General features: G+C 36.0%; 1 protein-coding gene across 14 annotated transcripts in view; it reads right to left on the bottom strand.

Annotated features, from left to right (window-relative positions):
* Nucleotides 1–17573, bottom strand: part of DEPDC5 (DEP domain containing 5) — a 108047-nt gene that overhangs the window by 84209 nt on the left and 6265 nt on the right. For all 14 annotated transcript variants that reach the window (XR_001517100.2, XR_003046711.1, XM_025047792.1 and 11 more), the window contains exons 6-10: nucleotides 17219–17302; nucleotides 16178–16227; nucleotides 10924–10993; nucleotides 4682–4760; nucleotides 3766–3827 (exon numbers count right to left, since the gene is read on the bottom strand). Coding sequence is in view for 12 of the 14 variants with exons in the window: in XM_025047792.1 (XP_024903560.1) it covers nucleotides 3766–3827; nucleotides 4682–4760; nucleotides 10924–10993; nucleotides 16178–16227; nucleotides 17219–17302 (345 nt within the window). In the remaining 2 variants the exon portion in view is untranslated. The remainder of the gene's footprint in view (nucleotides 1–3765; nucleotides 3828–4681; nucleotides 4761–10923; nucleotides 10994–16177; nucleotides 16228–17218; nucleotides 17303–17573) is intronic.

Below are 17573 nucleotides of genomic sequence, written 5' to 3'. Positions count from 1 at the left end.
GGAGTCGCCAAAGACTACACCCAACTCTCATGCCCATGTCTTCCTTTTGCTCATATGCCTTTCTTCATCTGAAACACCCTCTCTGTCTTCCTTTCCAACTACCCAAACCTTCATCAGCCTTCCAAGTCCAATCTCAAAAGTAAATAAAATTCCAACCCTTAAAATATTTGATTAGCTGTTGTTTCAAATACATATATATAATCTCCCCAGGAAGTCTGCAAGGTCTCTGAGGGCACTTATCCTATTTCCAGTTCTCTAACCTCTGAGCTGAAAGACAGTGCTCCTATAATGCTAAGGAAAGAGAATGCGACTTAGATTCCATTGAGACCTGGATCCTATTGAGACCTTACTATGTGCAGATACTTTAAAACACCTTGTGAGGTAGGAATTATTATTATCTTACTTTTGTAGATAAGGAAATAGGAGCTCAGAGAGACTAGTGACATTTAGTACATTAACAACACTGTGCAATGATCACCACTACATAGTTTCAGAACATTTTCATTCTTCCAAAAGGAAACTCCATTTTGATTAAGCAGTCACTCCCCAGGGCCAGCCCCTGGCAGCCACTAATCTATATGTTTTGTCTCTATAGCTTTGCCTATTCTGGACATTCATATAAACAGGATCTTATAATACGTGGTGTTATATCTGGCTTCTCTCACTTGGCATAATGTTTTCAAGGTTCATCCATTTCGTAGCATTCCTTTTTATGGCTGAAAAATATTATACTCTATAGATAATACCACATTTTGTTTATCCATTTATTTAGCTGACAAACATTTATGCAGTTTCTACTTTTTGGTTATTTTGAATAGTGCTGTTATAAGCATTCATGTATAAGTTTTTGTGTGAACATATTGTCAGTTCTTTCTGGTATACACCCAAGTGTGGAACTGCTGGGTCGTATATTAATTCTGTTTATTTTATTGCAAAGCCACCAAACTGTTTTCCTCAGCACTATTTTACATTCCCAAAAGAAATGTACAAGGATTCCAATTTCTTCACATCCTTTCCAATGCTTGTTATATTCCTTTTTTTTTTTAAAGTATTATAGTCATTCTTGTGGATGTGAAGTGGTATTTCATTGTGGCATTGGTGTGGGAAATCACTCATAACTAATGATCTTGAGCATCTTTTCATGTGCTTGTTGGCCACTTGCATATCTTCTTCGGAGAAATGTATATTCAAGTCCTTTGCCTATTTGTTAATTGGGTAGTTTGTCTTTTTGTTCTTGGTAAAAGTTCTTTATGTATTCTGGATACTAGATTCTTATCAGACAGATGATTCGCAAATATTTTATCCCGTTCTGTGTTGTCTTTTCACTTTTTTAATAGTGTCCTTTGATGCATAAAAGTTTTTAATTTGAATGAAGTTCATTCACCTTAACTATTTTTTTTGGTTGCCTGTGTTTTTGGTGTCATATTTAAAAAACCAATGTCATAAAGATTCTCATATACTTTCTTTTAAAAGTTTTATGGTTTTAGCTCTCACATATAGGTCTTTGATCCATTTTGAGTTAATATTTTTATATGCTGTGAGGTAAGGGTCCAAATTCATTCCTTTGCATATGGATATTCAATTACCTCAGAAGATATCATTGTTGAAGAGACTATTCTTTCCCTCATTGAATAGACTTGAATCCTTGCCTAAAATCAACTGAATGTAGATGTATGGGTTGATTTCTGTAGTCTCAATTCTATTCCATTGATGCATATATATTTTTATGCCAGCATCACAGTTTTGACTATTTGGACTTTATTGTAAATTTTGAAATTAGGAAGTGGCAGTCCTTCAACTTTGTTCTTTTTCAAGATTGTTTTGAAAAAAAAAAATAATTGTTTTGGCTATTCATGATCCCTTGCAATTTCACATAAATTTTAGACTGAGCTTTTCCATTTCTACAAAAAAAAAAAAAAAAAGCCATTGGGATTTCAATAGGGACTAAACTGGGCTGTAGTCTGCTTTGGGTAGTATTGCCATTTTAACAATATTAAGTCTTCCAATCTATGAACACAGATTATTTTTCATTTATTTAGGCCTTTGTTAATTTCTTTCAACAATGTTTTGTAGGTGTTAGTATACAAGTCTTGCATCTCCTTGGGTAAATTACTCCAAATTATTCTTGTAATTGGAATTTTTACTTCCCTTTTTATTAATTTAATTTAATTTCTTGTTTTTTAATTTCCTGTTTGATTGTTCATTGCTGATTTTATGTGTTGAATTTGTATCTTGCAGCTTTGCTGAATTCATTTATTAGGCTCTAGTAGTTTTTTTATGGACCTTTAAAGTTTTTCTAAGTATAGGATATCATCTGTGAATATAGGTTTACTTCTTCTTTTCCAACATGAATGTCTTCCATTTCTTTTTCTTGCTTGGCTAGAACGTCCAGCAGCACAGCACTGAATACTAGTGAAAGCAGGCATCCTTACCCTACTCCTAATCTTAAGGGGGAAAGTTCTCAACCTTTCATCATTGAGTATGATGTTAACCATGAGTTTTTCATAAATGACCTTTACTATGTTGAGGAGATTAAAGTAATTTAAATCTAGAGTCATCAATTTAGGCTTTAGTTAAGATATCTCAATTAAATGTGGCTTAATAGAAATAGCACATTTTTCTTTTTTTTAAATTAAATTTATTGGGGTGATATTGGTAAATAAAATTATATAGGTTTTAGGTGTATAACTTCCATGAGTTTTTCATAAATGACCTTTACTATGCTAAGGAGATTAAAGTAATTTAAATCTAGAGTCATCAATTTAGGCTTTAGTTAAGATATCTCAATTAAATGTGGCTTAATAGAAATAGCACATTTTTCTTTTTTTTAAATTAAATTTATTGGGGTGATATTGGTAAATAAAATTATATAGGTTTTAGGTGTATACGTCATATGTATATTGTATTTTGTGTCATATGTATATTGTATTTTGTGTTCACCACCCAAAGTTAAATTTCCTTCTGTCACCATATATTTGTCCCCCTTTACCCTTATCTACCTCCCCTCCACCCCACTTTCCCTCTGGTAACTACTAAACTATTGTCTGTATCTGTGAGTTACTGTTTGTCTTGTTTGTTGCTTTGTTTCAGATCTCACATGAGTGAAATCATATGGTTCTCAACTTTTTCTGTCTGACTTAGCATTTCACTTAGCATGATCTCGAGATGCATCCATGTTGTCACAAATGGCAGTATTTCATCCTTTCTTACAGCTGAATAATAGTCCATTGTGCCTACGTACCCCATCTTCTTTATCCAACCATCTATCCAAGGGCACTTCAGTGTTTCCATGTCTTGGCCACTGTGGATACTGCCGCAATGAACATTGGGGTGCATATATCTTTACAAATAAATGTTTTCAAATTTTTGGGGTAGATGCCCAGAAGAGAAATGGCTGGGTCATATGGTAATTCTATTCTTAATTTTTTGAGGAACCTCCATACTGTTTTCCATAGCATCTGTACCAATTTACATTCCCACTAGCAGTGTATGAGAGTTCTTTTTTCTCCCACAACCCCTCCAACACTTGTTATTACTTGTCCTATTAATAGCAGCCATTATAACAGGTATGAAGTGGTATCTCACTGAGGTTGTGATTTGCATTTCCCTAACAGCTGTTGAAGTTGAGCATCTTTTCATGTCTATTGGCCATTTTTATGTCTTCTTAGGAGAAGCATCTGTTCAGGTCCTATGCCTAGTACATTTTTAAAATGTGCATTGAATAATGTTTACTCAATAAGATTTAGTGCATAAGAAGAAACATACCTTCCACTTGGTGAAGAGATCAGCAAGGAAACCATTCACAGCTTTCTCAAAATACAGATCCCCTGAAAAGAAACAACAAGAAGGTAAGGAGTATCTTTATTTCTTGTTTATAATTTCTTCTCCTAGTATACTCAGAGAAGGTAGGTTCTGCTATATCCTAAAACAAGGTCATGAAAGCCATATGTATAAAAATGGTTTCAACCTCGACTTTCTATGGAGCCAAATTTAATACTTACCTCACTCAGTAAGAGACCATAGCTTCAAGATAAAATACAAGATGAAAAAAGCTTTGATGACTGAAAAATATGATGTAGTTTCAAAATGAGAGAACCGTCTAACTTTTAAATACTATTACTCTCATAGCGATGCTTGCAGTTTGTTAGAAGATCTTGTAGGCCCTGGGCATTCACTAAGTTACCATTTTCAGTTCCTGCTGTTTCTGAATGACCTTGATGACCCACACCAAAAATTAATTTATAATTCTGGTAAACAAATTTGAATTGCATGCACCATGAGGCTGCTATACTATTGGACATAGTATCCACACCTCAAAGTGGCTTTATTGTTCTTTACTGTGTAGTAATTCAAATAAAATGAGATAAATCTGGTGATTTCTGTGATAAGAGAAATGAAAGATGTCAGAGAAAGTGTTGGTTCCTAGCCACAGAATCACTCTGACTTTTAACCCTATAGTTATAAAATAATTAAAGATCTGAGAATTCAGATTTTTTATTAATACTTTATTTCAGTTCCTGTAATCCACTTTATGTATAAAATGTTTGTTTTAGCATTTGAGGATTTGTAAAAATCTCAAGACACATCTTTAGAGAATGTTAAGAGCTCACTGTAAATGACAACTAAGGAGAAAGCAGATTTTTCCCCATTAGCAGTTACAACAAGCACTTGGGAACAGTACCATAAATATCAAAATCCCACATTTCACAGCTCATCTGAATAAATATGTAAACCATAGCTGACGTAGAACGGAACACCACCTGAAATAAACAAAAACATAACTGCATTAAAAAAGCAATGACATATATGGAGTTTTAGTTCTGTAAGATGAAAAAGTTCCGGAGATTTGTTCCACAACAATGTAAATATACTTAACACTACTGAACTACTTAAAAATGGTTAAGATGATAAATTTTATGTTTTTTACCACCACCACCACCAAAAATAAAAAAAATCAATGACTGGAGATTTTGGAGGATTTCTCTTAATCGTGACATGAGACTTCTAAAAGCAAGCTTCATCCGTGGCATCATAGGCCATGAGAGGATCCCATCCCTCCCCTCTAGGAGCTCATCATAGAAGATAAAGACATGCAAAGTATTGCAATATATACAAATATTCCATTGAAGCTTCCCACAAGAAATGGAGAAAGGGCAGCAAATCTACCTGGGAAAGTCAAGGAAACCTCATTATGGAAGTAGAACTTGGGCTAAGACATGCCAGCTGATGAGTTGCCGGGTGTAACAAATAATTCACATCGTACCCCAGCTCCACACCCAGACTGCCTGCAGGAAAAGCGTAAGTGGTTTTCTGAGTCTATATGCTTTACCACAAAGCCCCTTACCCAGTCCTTTCCTCCTCTAAAAGGTTCTGGACATTTGGTGAGAAAACAAAATGAAGTATCTGACAATCTCTTAGTTTATTGGAGACCTCACTCCTTAAAGACAGAAGCATGTTCTCCATGCACTTCCCAGGGCTTTCCATAGTCTCTGGGGCATAACAGACAATGCTCAATAAATTCACTCTCCCTCTCTAACACACAGAAACACAAAGATTCAAGAGAAAATATATCTTTCGAAATGTTAACTGTAATTGTCTCTGGGTATTGGAATGAGTGATTTTGCTTTTTTCGTTTATCTTTTTACCTTTTAAAGTTTGAAATATTTCAGAGAAACAAACAAAATATATACTGTCTAAACTTTTTATAATAAACATGCAATGCTCTTATGATTACAGAATTTATTTTTTTTAAGATACCTTTTTAGGCAAAATTATTCTACAGATAAAATAAGCTTCATGGGTGCCTGTGTGTATGGCGGCACTGACAGCAAAGGGTCATGAAGGAACTTTTTGGAGTAATGGAAATGTTCTACACTTGATTGTGGTATATACACTTGTCAAAATTAAACTATACACATATAATGGATGTTTTATTGTATGAAAACTATGTTTTATTAAGTTGATTTAAAAGCTACTTTCCAAATCTGGTTAACACACTCTGTATTTACTAAGTGTGTGTGCATCTACATGAATCTATAGAGTGATATTTTTAGTTATGTCTGTGTTTTATATTTTTTAATCAATTATTTACTGTATTTGAAAGTCTTTCAGAGTACTTTGAAAAATTCCTGTTAACTCTAGTTAGAACTTAAGTGTGTTCTCCACTTTAAAACTGTAAAAGTATCAATTACTGTCATATTCAAATTACCCTCCCAATGGTCCCTTTTTTTGTTGTTTTTTTAATGTAGATATTTTGTTAAGATAAAATTCACATCACATAATGTTCACCAATTTCAGTGAATTCAGTGGTTTTTAGTACATGTGCAATATTATGCAACGATTGCTACTGTCTAATTCCAGACATCTTTATCACTCCAAAAAGAATCACCATACCCATAGCAGTGACTCCCTACTCCCTTCTTTCCTGGCAGCCACTAACCTACCTTCTGTCTCTATATTTATGTGTTGTGAACACTTCACATAAATGGAATCACGCAATATGTGGTCTTTTGTAACTGGTTTCTTTCACTTAGCCTACTGTTTTCAAGGTTCGTCCATGGTGCTGCATGAATCATCATTTCATTCTTTTTTCATTAACATTCCATTGTATGGTTATACCACAGTATGTCTATCTGATCATCAGCTGATGGCCATTTTGAGTTCTTTCCACTTTTTGGCTACTATGAATACTACTACTACAACCATTTGTATGCAAGTTTTTGTGTGAACACATATTTTCAATACTATCAGGTGTATACCTAAGAGTGGAATTGCTGGGTCATTTGGTAATTCCACGTTTAACCTTTCGAGGAACCACCAAACTGTTCCACAGTGGCGGCACCATTTTACATTGCCACCAGGGTTCCAATTTCTCCACATCCTCTCCAACACTTGTTATTTTCCTTTAAAAAATTTTTTATTTTTATTATAGTCATCCTAGTGTGTTTGAGGTGGTATCTCATGGTGGTTTTTGATTTACATTTCCCTAATGACTAATGCTATTGAGCATCTTTTCATGTGTTTATTGACCATTTGTATATCTTCTTTGGAAAAATGTCTATTCAAACCATTTGCTCATTTTCATTGGGCTGTTTGCCTTCCTTTGTTTTTTAAGTGAATTAATCATTTACTGTATTTGAATATCTTTCAAAGATATTTTGAAAAATTCTAGTTAATGCTGGTTAGAACTTTTAAATTATATTTTAATATTTATATAGAAAACTAGCTATGTCTGTATAATACAGTTAATGTTGCAATTCTTAATTTAGAATTTGGGATACTATTATTTTTTTACAAAAATTATCAAACATACAAAAAAGCTGAAAAAAATCATCCAGACAACACCTACATATCCATCACGTATATATAGGTGCAGAATATGACATTTGTTTTATCGTTTGCCTATCATCATCTACCCATATCTTTATGTATCAATCAATCCATCTTATTTTTTCTGTATAAAAATAAGTTTCGGACATCAATACTCCCTTTCCTTTCACGTTTGCTACTTCTAACCTTTTGTGGGCTGAAAAACCAGATAATTTAACTGGTTATAAAGTTTATCTAAAGTAAGAGGGCCATGTGCCATTAACTAAACTTTGCAGTGCTAATTTCTTTTTATACACTAAATTCTTGTTTTCCTAAACAGATTGTGAATTCTTGAGGGAGGAAAGCACGTCTAAACTTTCATTCAACAAATGTTTGAAAGACTATTAAGTGCCAGGAGCCATGCCAGAGAACTTTGAGATATAAAGGCAAAAGATACATTTCTTGCCCTCAAAGTATCTGCAGCCTGGAAAGCAAGCACACATATCTACCACAGTGTAATAAGTGCTAACATATGCATGCACCTGTCCAAGGTGCCATGGGGGCACTTCCAGTCTGATGAGACCAGGAAGACTTTCTGGAAGCATGAAAGCCTGAGACTAGCACTAAAGGATGATGAGTGGCTTGGGAAAGGGGGAAGGTAGGGTCCTTCCCAGGCAAAAAGAGCGGCCTGTGCAAAGACACAGAGGCAAGAAAGAATGTGGCATGTTTGAGGAACAGCAAATGGTTCCCAAGGCTAGGACACAGTCGGGTAGTTATACAGAAGTGATAAAATGAGCTCTAGACTCAACTATCTCCCCTGATTTCTCCACTCAGATGTCCAAAAGGCATCTCACAAACTGAGCTTGTTAAATTCCCTCAACCGTATTGTCCCGTCTTCAGCATCTCGTAAATGACATCACCATCTATCCACCCAGCTGCTCAATTCTTCTTTCCTTCACTCCTCACATCCAATCTATCAGTAATTTCTGTGTCTCTCAAATGTATCTCAGATCTGTCCACATCTCTCCATTGCTACAGCTCCCACACTACTCCATGCCACCATCTTTTAACTCCCTAACTTCTTTCTGCTTCTACTCTTGCCCCTACAAACAATTCTCTACGCCAGGGCCAAAGGGGCTACAGCAGGTACTGTGGATATCTATCTAACATCCTTTCTTCCTAAGAAACAGGAATCTGACTCTATTCTGGGAGGCAAGGGACCCAATCAAAAGACTAACCCTCTCAGCCTCCTGAGCAACTACACGTGACTAAATTCTGGCCAGTAAGATGTAAATGGAAGTGTTATGTCCTTGAAGGAAGCAAACTTGGCTGGAGAATGTACCCCTCTTGTCTTTCTTCCCTTCCAGTCTCTTCTGCCTGGAATATGGATGCAGTTTCAGCAGCTCCGGCTAGATCATGGAAATCCTATCCTGAGGATGGTCCAACACAAAGGCAGAGGAGCCTTAGATCGCCAGTAATTGTGACAGTCATACCAGCCATGAATTGACTACCTATGCACTTCTTTCATAAGAGAGAAAAAAGTTGACCTTTAAGCATCAGTTTGTCACTGTTACGCTGGCTTTTTTCCAATAAAATCCAACTAAAAGAGTAAGTGATCTTTTAAAAGCATAATTCATGTATCACACCCCTGCTTAAAATTCTTCGATGGCTTCGAACTGTCTTTAGAATAAATGGCCCTCAAAGTTCTGTATTAATTGGCTGGAACCTGACTACCTCCTCACTGACATCATTCTCCCTTCTCTTCTCCTATGGTTCTGTCACACTGGCCTCTCACAATTATTTCCTCTGCCTGAACCACTCTTTGCCTCTACCTCCATATGCTAAGTCTCATCTTTCAGGCACCTTCTCAGAGAAGACCTCCCTGCCCACCTTTGTAAAGAAGGGTCTCCTGTTGTTCTCTATGTCAATGTCCTATTTCCCTCAAAAATTTTAATTTATTTATTCACCTACTAAGGAAGCCACCTTCAGTTAGTCTGTCTCATTACCCAATTAATTTCCTTTGAAGTACTCATCATAATATATAATTACTACGTTTATGGACTAGGTGTCTAGCCACATCTATCTCCCTACTAGGGTATAAGCTCCTTGACAGGAGGGATCTGGTCTGTGCTGTTCACCCATGGATCCCCAGGGAATGGGGATTCCCCTCTTTGATTTCCTCTCTAGAATGAAGGTTGTTCACTGACACTGTTCTGTTTCAGATTTAAAGGGAGGAAAAAAGCACAGTAGCTGAAACAAAAGAGGTGGATCTATATTATGTTAAATAAAGGAATGAATGATGTTGAAAGGTAAGCATATGCCAAATTATTAGGGTCTTTGTAAGTCGTGCTTAAGAGTGAATATCTAGAAAACTGGGAAAAAGCAAATTAAGATCACTATAAAATACCAATTTATGCCCACTAGGGTTGCAAAAGCTTTAAAAATTTAAGAACGAGTGTTGGAAAAAGCAAAAAACTACAAGAGATTTTATATACTACTACTAGGAGTATAAATTAGTACAAGGAATTTGAAAAATAATTAGGCATTATCCTACAAAGTAGAAGCTATGACCCAGCAAATACACTCCTAATTACAGATTCAAAATATAGTACTGAGTCCATACAAGCTAGCTTCAAAAAAAAGACTATATACATTTTTATTCTACTTAAATAAAGTTCAAAATAAACAAAACAAATAAGTATACCACTTAGGATAAAGTACATATGTATTACCACTATGTAAGCAACAAGGAAATTACGAAAATAAAATTCAGATAGAGGTTATCTTTAAAGGCACTAGTTCTCAATAGGGGCAGTTTTGCTCTCTCAGGGCACATGTGGTGATGTCTGGAGACATTTCTAGTTCTCATGACTTGCAGGGTAGGGAGGGTGGAGAGTGCTACTGGCATTCAGTGGGTAGAAGCAAGAAATGCTGAACATCCCACAATGTGCAAAATAGCCCCCCACAACATTATTGTCATTTGAGGCCAAATAATTCTTTATAGCCTGTCCTATACATTGAAGTGTGTTTAGCAGTGTTCTCCACACAACTCCACTTGTGACAACCAGAAATGTTTCCAGACACTGGCAAAAGACCCCTGGGGAGGAAATATCAGCCCCAGTTGAGCACCACTGCTCTCAAAGAGGCAGGGGGATGAGAACAAGAGCAGGTGGATGGCTTCACCAGCATGGGTAATGTTCATAGCTATTCAGGTTGGATTCTTCCAACCAGAATAGAGAACAAAGGAGATTCCTTTGTAAAGGTCTCTCTTCCTGCTTACCAATGCATTCTCACATTGAGTCTAACTTTGGCTATGTATTAGTGGGCATAAAAGCCTGCAAGCTAGACACATGTCTATGTCTGATAGTAAACAGACCTCCTTCAGAAGAAGAAAATGAAGATCGACCCCAAATTGGAGAGCTCCAACTGTAAAACATTAGAATTTTAAAAGAGTCCCCTTCAGTATTACAATATAGCCCAAACTGGGCAGACAGACAGTAGTAGCCATCATGAGATTATCAAGTTTTTGCTTGTTTCTCTGTTTTGTTCTTGATTTCAGGACTCAGACATAATGGTACAGGAAAACAAAACCAAAAAGCATTTTATCAGTCTTACCCTGGTATCTTCACTGATATAACCACACATGACCTTCTCGTTCTTGACCCACAGCTCGCCAGCCTGTGCCCTGAAAGGAGATATACACACAAGTTATTACAAGTCTTCCATAAACCACCGAGAAACAGAGTGATTTCAGGGTGGCTCACTCTAAAGTTACTTGTACCCAGACCTGGCCAAGTACAGATTTCCAGAGATAGCACCACGAACGGATTACGCAACATCAAGAATTCCTAGAGCAAACTGAGTATGTACAACAGAAGATCTTAATCTGGGAGCCCATAGGCAACATGTGGGACTAAGGAAAGGCTTTAGGGAACCCATGAACCCTCTGAAATGATGCAAAATTTTCTGAGCAGAGAATTATATAGCTTTTGTCAACTCTTTAAAAGGGGTCCACGTCACAAAAACAGTTAAGGAACACTGATAAACAATTTTGCTGATTCCAGCTTTGATACAAAGAGTTTCAACAGAAACAAAATCCATCTTAATATAAGGATTAGAAGACAAACAGTTCGGAGGCAAGAAGGGATAGGGTCCCAATTCAACGGAGGCCATTCTATTGAATAATTTTCATGGCAACTTGCTATTGTGTTTTGGGGTTTGCTGTTTTCTCCTCTGCAACTTTTTAAGGGTGTGAAATAGTGCAGTTCAAAGAGCATGGCCTTCGGAGCTGACCAGCCTAGAGTAAAATTGGTCTAGGCAGGAATCTCAGTTCTGAGTGTCACTTTACTAGTTGAATGGCTTTCGGTTACAGACCTGTTTCTAATGTAAGGAAACCATTCAGGACAATGTGGGGGTGGGAGGTAGGAGATGTTCAGTTAAGAGTACTAGTGGCTATTTGTATTAGCAAGAACAATAACAATGAGAAAATAGTAACACAAGAGGCTATCCCAGAGAAGAAGTGGTACTTGCTACCTGAGGACCTTGTAATCATCTCTCAATCAACCACAAAAACCTTTCTCTTCTACCAACTTCAATGCAGTTGCCTGCCTGGCCCTAAGCAATCGGTCCTCATTAAAAAAAAAAAAAAAAAAAAAGGAAAAGATCAAATAAAAGCAAAGAAAATGCTGTGTAGCATGAGTCACAGCTCAGGTGACCTGGGAAACACTGTACCATCAACCAATCAGCCTCCCTGGGCCTCCCTACCATCTGTAAAATGAAGAAGGCTGGACCAAGCTCGTTTTCCAAATATGCTTCTCAGGATCTCAGTGCTGCTTTAGCCAAGAGGAGTGATTCTTGGTATTCCTTTACCCAAGCGTGTCTGTGAGGGACAATTGCAGCAAACTTGACCTAAGCAAGGACTCTGTTTCTTTAATATTATAAGGAAGGATTCTCTGTTCCCATGATCTATGAAATCTATTAGCAGGAAGTATTCTGCATATAAGCTACCTCTAAAATGAGCTTGTTGTTAGTGCACTCACTCACCAACTCCTATTAGTACATATAGACAAAGTGGTATAAAATGTGGGCTTGGATTCTTGTGCCTCCACTCCCTGAGGCTCTATCTTTCTAAACCTCAATAAAAAAAAAAAATCAGTAATGTGGTTAAGGAGAATCCTGCCCTATCCATCATCTAAAGCTCCTGGAAGGACCCAAAGAGATACTATAAATGAGAAGACTTGGTAAACTGCACATTAGTTATTATTCCTATGGAAATGGTTCTTTATCTCTCTCACACACACACACACACAGGACGGGGGAGAGAAAGAGCATGCAATCTTGACCTTTGCTAAGCCTAAATAAGCTCTTACCCAAATGGGAACTGAGAATGGCCCTGAGGCAGCAATCTCCTCTTTTCTACGAGTTCAACAGAAAAAGAAATTCCACAGACAGATGCAAAGTCAAATCTATATCCCCCAGGAAACAACCTAGAGCACACAGGGCTTCTCATGAGAGAGGCAGAATGGTACACTGTCAAGCCCTAGACCAGGATGAAGGCAACCTGGGGGCACTAGCTCCTGATTAAGATCTTGAGGTCACTTCCCCTCCCTTTTCTATCAAGTGAGCTGTTGGGGGTCAGTGATCTCCACTATCCTTTACAGCCAAGTTTCAACATTCTGTGAATAAAAGGTTAAAGTAAATGCAAAGTACGTCACTGTAGTATCATTTGCATTATACACTTTTGAACAACCTAAATGTCCAGTAGTGGTAAACCAGTTAAGTAAATTATAAAGTATCCAGATGACAGAATATCATTAAAACCATTAAAATAATGTTTACAAGAAGTTTCAACTTCACCAGAAATGTTTATAGGCTTTTAAGTGGAAAAAGGATACAAAATAGCACACACAGTATCATTTTTATTTATTTAAGATACATGTATTATTATTACACACTACCTTTAAGATACATGTATGTGCTTCTATGTATGCAAAAAAATATTGGAAGGTCACGCCAACATTTAATAGTAGTTATCTGTAGGTAGTTGGCTTACATACCATTGTAAATTTTCATCTTTATACTCTTTGTATTACCCAAATGTTCTAGAATATGTATTTTTTAAATTATGAAAAGAGTTTGGTTTTTTTTTCCACAATGATGATGTAAGTTTATTATGCGAGTCTTACCAACACTTCTAAGATGAGGTTTTGACTATGTGATCACTAAGCTGTGAAACAGTAGGAAACAATAAATGTCCGGGCAAAATTCCATGGCCAATGTGAAGATAACTGAGGAAATTATTTGGCAAATACAAGGGGTTTTGGTTTTATTTTAAAAAATAAATTATATAAAATTGTACATATTACATGGTCAAGCCAAAAGGAAATAAAAAGACAACATTTTGACAGAACTATGTCAGAAAGTTAACAGTGGTTGCTTCTGAATATTGTCTCCTTCTCTATTCTGTTTTTCGAATTCTCCCCAACGAGCAAGCATTATATATAAAAATACCTAGTTTACTGCCTTGTATACAGTATGTGCTGAAAACTAGTACTTAATAGTTTCAATTCTATAATTAGAAGAAACATTTTAAGAGAATGGCCACCAGAGAGTCAGAGTTCAAGTCAGAGAAGATCCTAGGAGACCCTCTGCAGTGAGGTGGATCCAGCAGGAAAACACCTAAACTCAAGGGGCTTTAAGTAAGTGCAGCTCTCCACCCAGTTCTGTCTGTGCCTGGACAGCTGAGAAGTAAGGGCCAGAAATTATTCAGTGTCGTTCTCTCTGGAGTATGAGTCAGAAAAAATAATTTTAAGTAAACACACACACACACACACACACACACACACACACACACACACACACACAGCTAGTAGATGGTCCCAAAAACTGTATCTGGAAAAAAGAAATCTCTTCATAATAAGATCAAAGAGACTAAATTTGTAAGTTTGATATCTTAAAAAAGCAATTAGGAGATAAGATTTAGGTGCAATATTTTTCTTATAACATTTTCTTTAATTTTTTTAAAAATACTGACTTTTTAACATTTTAGAGAATACATTAGAAATTTACTCAGAGAAAATCAAAATGTTTATCTTTTAAGAAAAAAATAATGTTTCAAAGGCAGGGTCTCAAGGTAATGAAATTCTCTCATATATCCTTAATTACTGACTAAATTATCAGGTTAAAAAAGCTAAATTACAGAGAAATTCTTTAATAATTTATTATGACTTTATACAAATAATTATTATACTTCCTTTTTTCATACGAGACCCAGAACTTTTTTTTTTATTCCATGACTTCATGTAGCTAGGAAAAGTGACTTTTGATTCAGTGTAGGAAGACCATAAATAAGTATTCTGGAAAAATGGTAGAAGACTTTGTGGTTTACATTGAGCCATAAATGAGCAAAATATTAGGACAGATCTTTAAAAGTCTAAAACTGCCTTTATGGTAGCATTTTCATTTCTGTGTCTAGCACCATATGTATGAGGACATTTATATAGAGAAATAAGGAATTTAAGAATGAAAGGAATCTGAAGTTTCTAAACCAGGGCCCAGCAAACTATAGCCCAGGCCAAATACAGCCCATCTTCTGTTTTTGTATGGCCAACGCTAAGAACAACTTTTACATTTTAACACAGTTTAAAAAAGCAAACCATTGGCAACAGATACCTGAGACCCATGTGGATCAAAGTTTAAAATATTTAGTATCTAGTCCTTTACAGAAAAAGATTCTAAACAGACCATTTCATTTCGGGGATAAGTAGGCTCCAAGAATCTTCGACCTGCTCAACACCACCCTGCTAATCCCTGGAACTGCAGAAGTAGCATCTAGGTTTCTTGATTCCTGGTCCATGCCTCCAAAAGACTAGCTTGTACTGGAAGGCATGAATCTAGGTTACATTTCTTGTTCTGCTCGAGACTTAGTCCCTTGGGTTGTGCTTTAGCTGCTAAGATTTCTCAAAGAATTTTGATCCTCCAACAACTTTAACAACATTCCTTTTCGGAAAAATTAATCTTTCATCTTTTCTTTGTTTCCTGATCAAGTCGTTCAGACTAATCAAATAACCCTAGTTGCTAGTGAAAATTCTTTTCAAAAGGACTGTGGCCAATAAAAGTAGAAGAAATTATTGAATTAGAAAACCACCACCCAGCAACAATCGTCAATAGATGAAACCAATAGGTGAAAAGTTCATGGGGAACTTCAAAATGGGGGACCAGATTGCATCATCAGAACTCATTGGTCAATCTTAGCATCATTAAAAGAGAGTCGACCAGATGCAAACGCACTTGTATACACACAGTAAATTTCGGGAAAGACACAGCTTTTTGTAAGGAGAAGGATTATATTTCATTATACACCTCTTTGTACTGAAGGCTTTATCCTGTAGATGTTATGCTTTTTAAATTTAAAAGGTTTCAAAAAGTCCCTTTTTCTCTCTTCTTCACAAACTGAAATACATAATTTTAATAAATCAAGAGCAATACAAAACAGTTAAAAAGGCAGCAAATCAGGAACTACTGTGCTAGTCATTTTATGTCCCCAAACACATTTCCTAATCTGTAAAACAAGAAGGTCTGATTTAAATATGTTCATCTAAAGCTGTTTCCAGTTCCAAAATTAGGAGTCTAGATCTCCATTGCTACAAAATACCAATTGGTTTCAGCAACTTCCAGTCATCTTAAAACTTTTCTAATGCATTTTTAAGTTTTCTGGTTTGTTTTAGCTATAACAATCTAATGTTTTAAGCTATCATGTATTTTATTATGTGGACATCCATAAACCTCAAATGCTGTTCATAGCCCCATTACTGTATTAGATCCTATTCCCGTTTACTAGCAGATAAGTCAAGAGTGATGCAATGTCTACCTGATGCCAGCAAATTCCACCTTCTGAGTGATATAGGCACATGTGCTGACCTAAGGGAAGAGAGAGAGAGATTCAATAACACATCAAGGCCATAAAAGAGTCACAAAGAAACTCCCCTGGCTTTCTAATCTCTCAAGTTCAACTAACATGGGAATAATAGAACTAACCCAGAGGGAAACTTGATGGGGCAGGTATAACAGTAGGTTCTTAAGAGTTTGGCGAGTATCAAGAATAGTAAAGACCAGGTGGATAAGTGGCCAGCTTCACCAATATACTTATCTTCACATATGTTTGCATAGCATATCTACCTTTACATATTCTCTTAAATAAAGAATAATTTACCTCTCATTTTAGAAAATGGAACCCTCCTCCCACCATCAAAATGAGCAAAGATACTTTTTTTCTGAAAATATACACTGTATGGAAAATCTACCTATAATGTATTGTTTCATAATACTCAAAAAGTCCAATAAGAATTTTCAGCATGAGTTCACAGTTCTGATGAACTCATCATTTTAAGTGAAAAATGTTCATTAAAAATAAATAAATAAGGAAAATGGGAGGAGGTTACAGCAAAAGCAGTCTAACCTGGAAGAAATAAGATCTGGATTCTAGCCCAGTCTCTACTGCCTACAAGCCTTCCAGTCTCGGCCAATCACTTAACTTCCCAATCTCAGTTTTCACATCTATAAATTAGGGGTAACAAATACCTGTCCACAAAGAGGAACTGTGAGGAGCAAATGAGATCAAGTGAAGATGTAAAAACTAAAGTCTCATTCAAAAGTAAAATAATATTAAAATTTCCCATTCAAACCAAAATTGCAGAGTAAAATAATAATAATAATAATAATAATAAACAACTCAAAAAAAAAACTATGAAAAGAGAATGGAAGATACACAAAGTATTTAACAATAATGGTCTATGATACCGGAATTTGAAATTATTCTAAACACTTCTCCCTAATAGATCTTCTAATTTTTATAATGAACATGGATTATTATTATAATGGAAAAAATAACTTTTTAAAAATCACATCTTACCAAACTTTTCTTTAGTCGCCACATATCCCCACGGCCAATATATTGATCCTTAAAGGTTAATTCCACTAGATCAAGGGTTACATCCTAAAAGGGAATCAAATATATCTCTCTGCATTACTCTGCCACAGTTTAAGTCCTAAGATCATGCCCACTCATCATGGAGAAACATTTTGGCAAAAAAGAACTACAGAAAGATCATTCAATAGCAGAACCCTGACAAACAGAATTTTATCCTGTCAGAGAAGGCTACTGAGTGTAGATGGTAAGTCTGTAATAGATGCTTTAACAGCTGTATCATGGTTAAGTTCAATGAGCACTAAAATACTAATTCTGTGTTTTAGTCTTTTCTGCAACA

Source organism: Pteropus alecto, unplaced genomic scaffold, assembly GCF_000325575.1.
Source record: "Pteropus alecto unplaced genomic scaffold, ASM32557v1 scaffold190, whole genome shotgun sequence".
In the NCBI taxonomy this organism is placed as follows: Eukaryota; Metazoa; Chordata; class Mammalia; order Chiroptera; family Pteropodidae; genus Pteropus; species Pteropus alecto.
The sequence above is the reverse complement of the archived record's forward strand: the minus strand, read 5'-3'. Positions and strand labels throughout refer to the sequence as shown.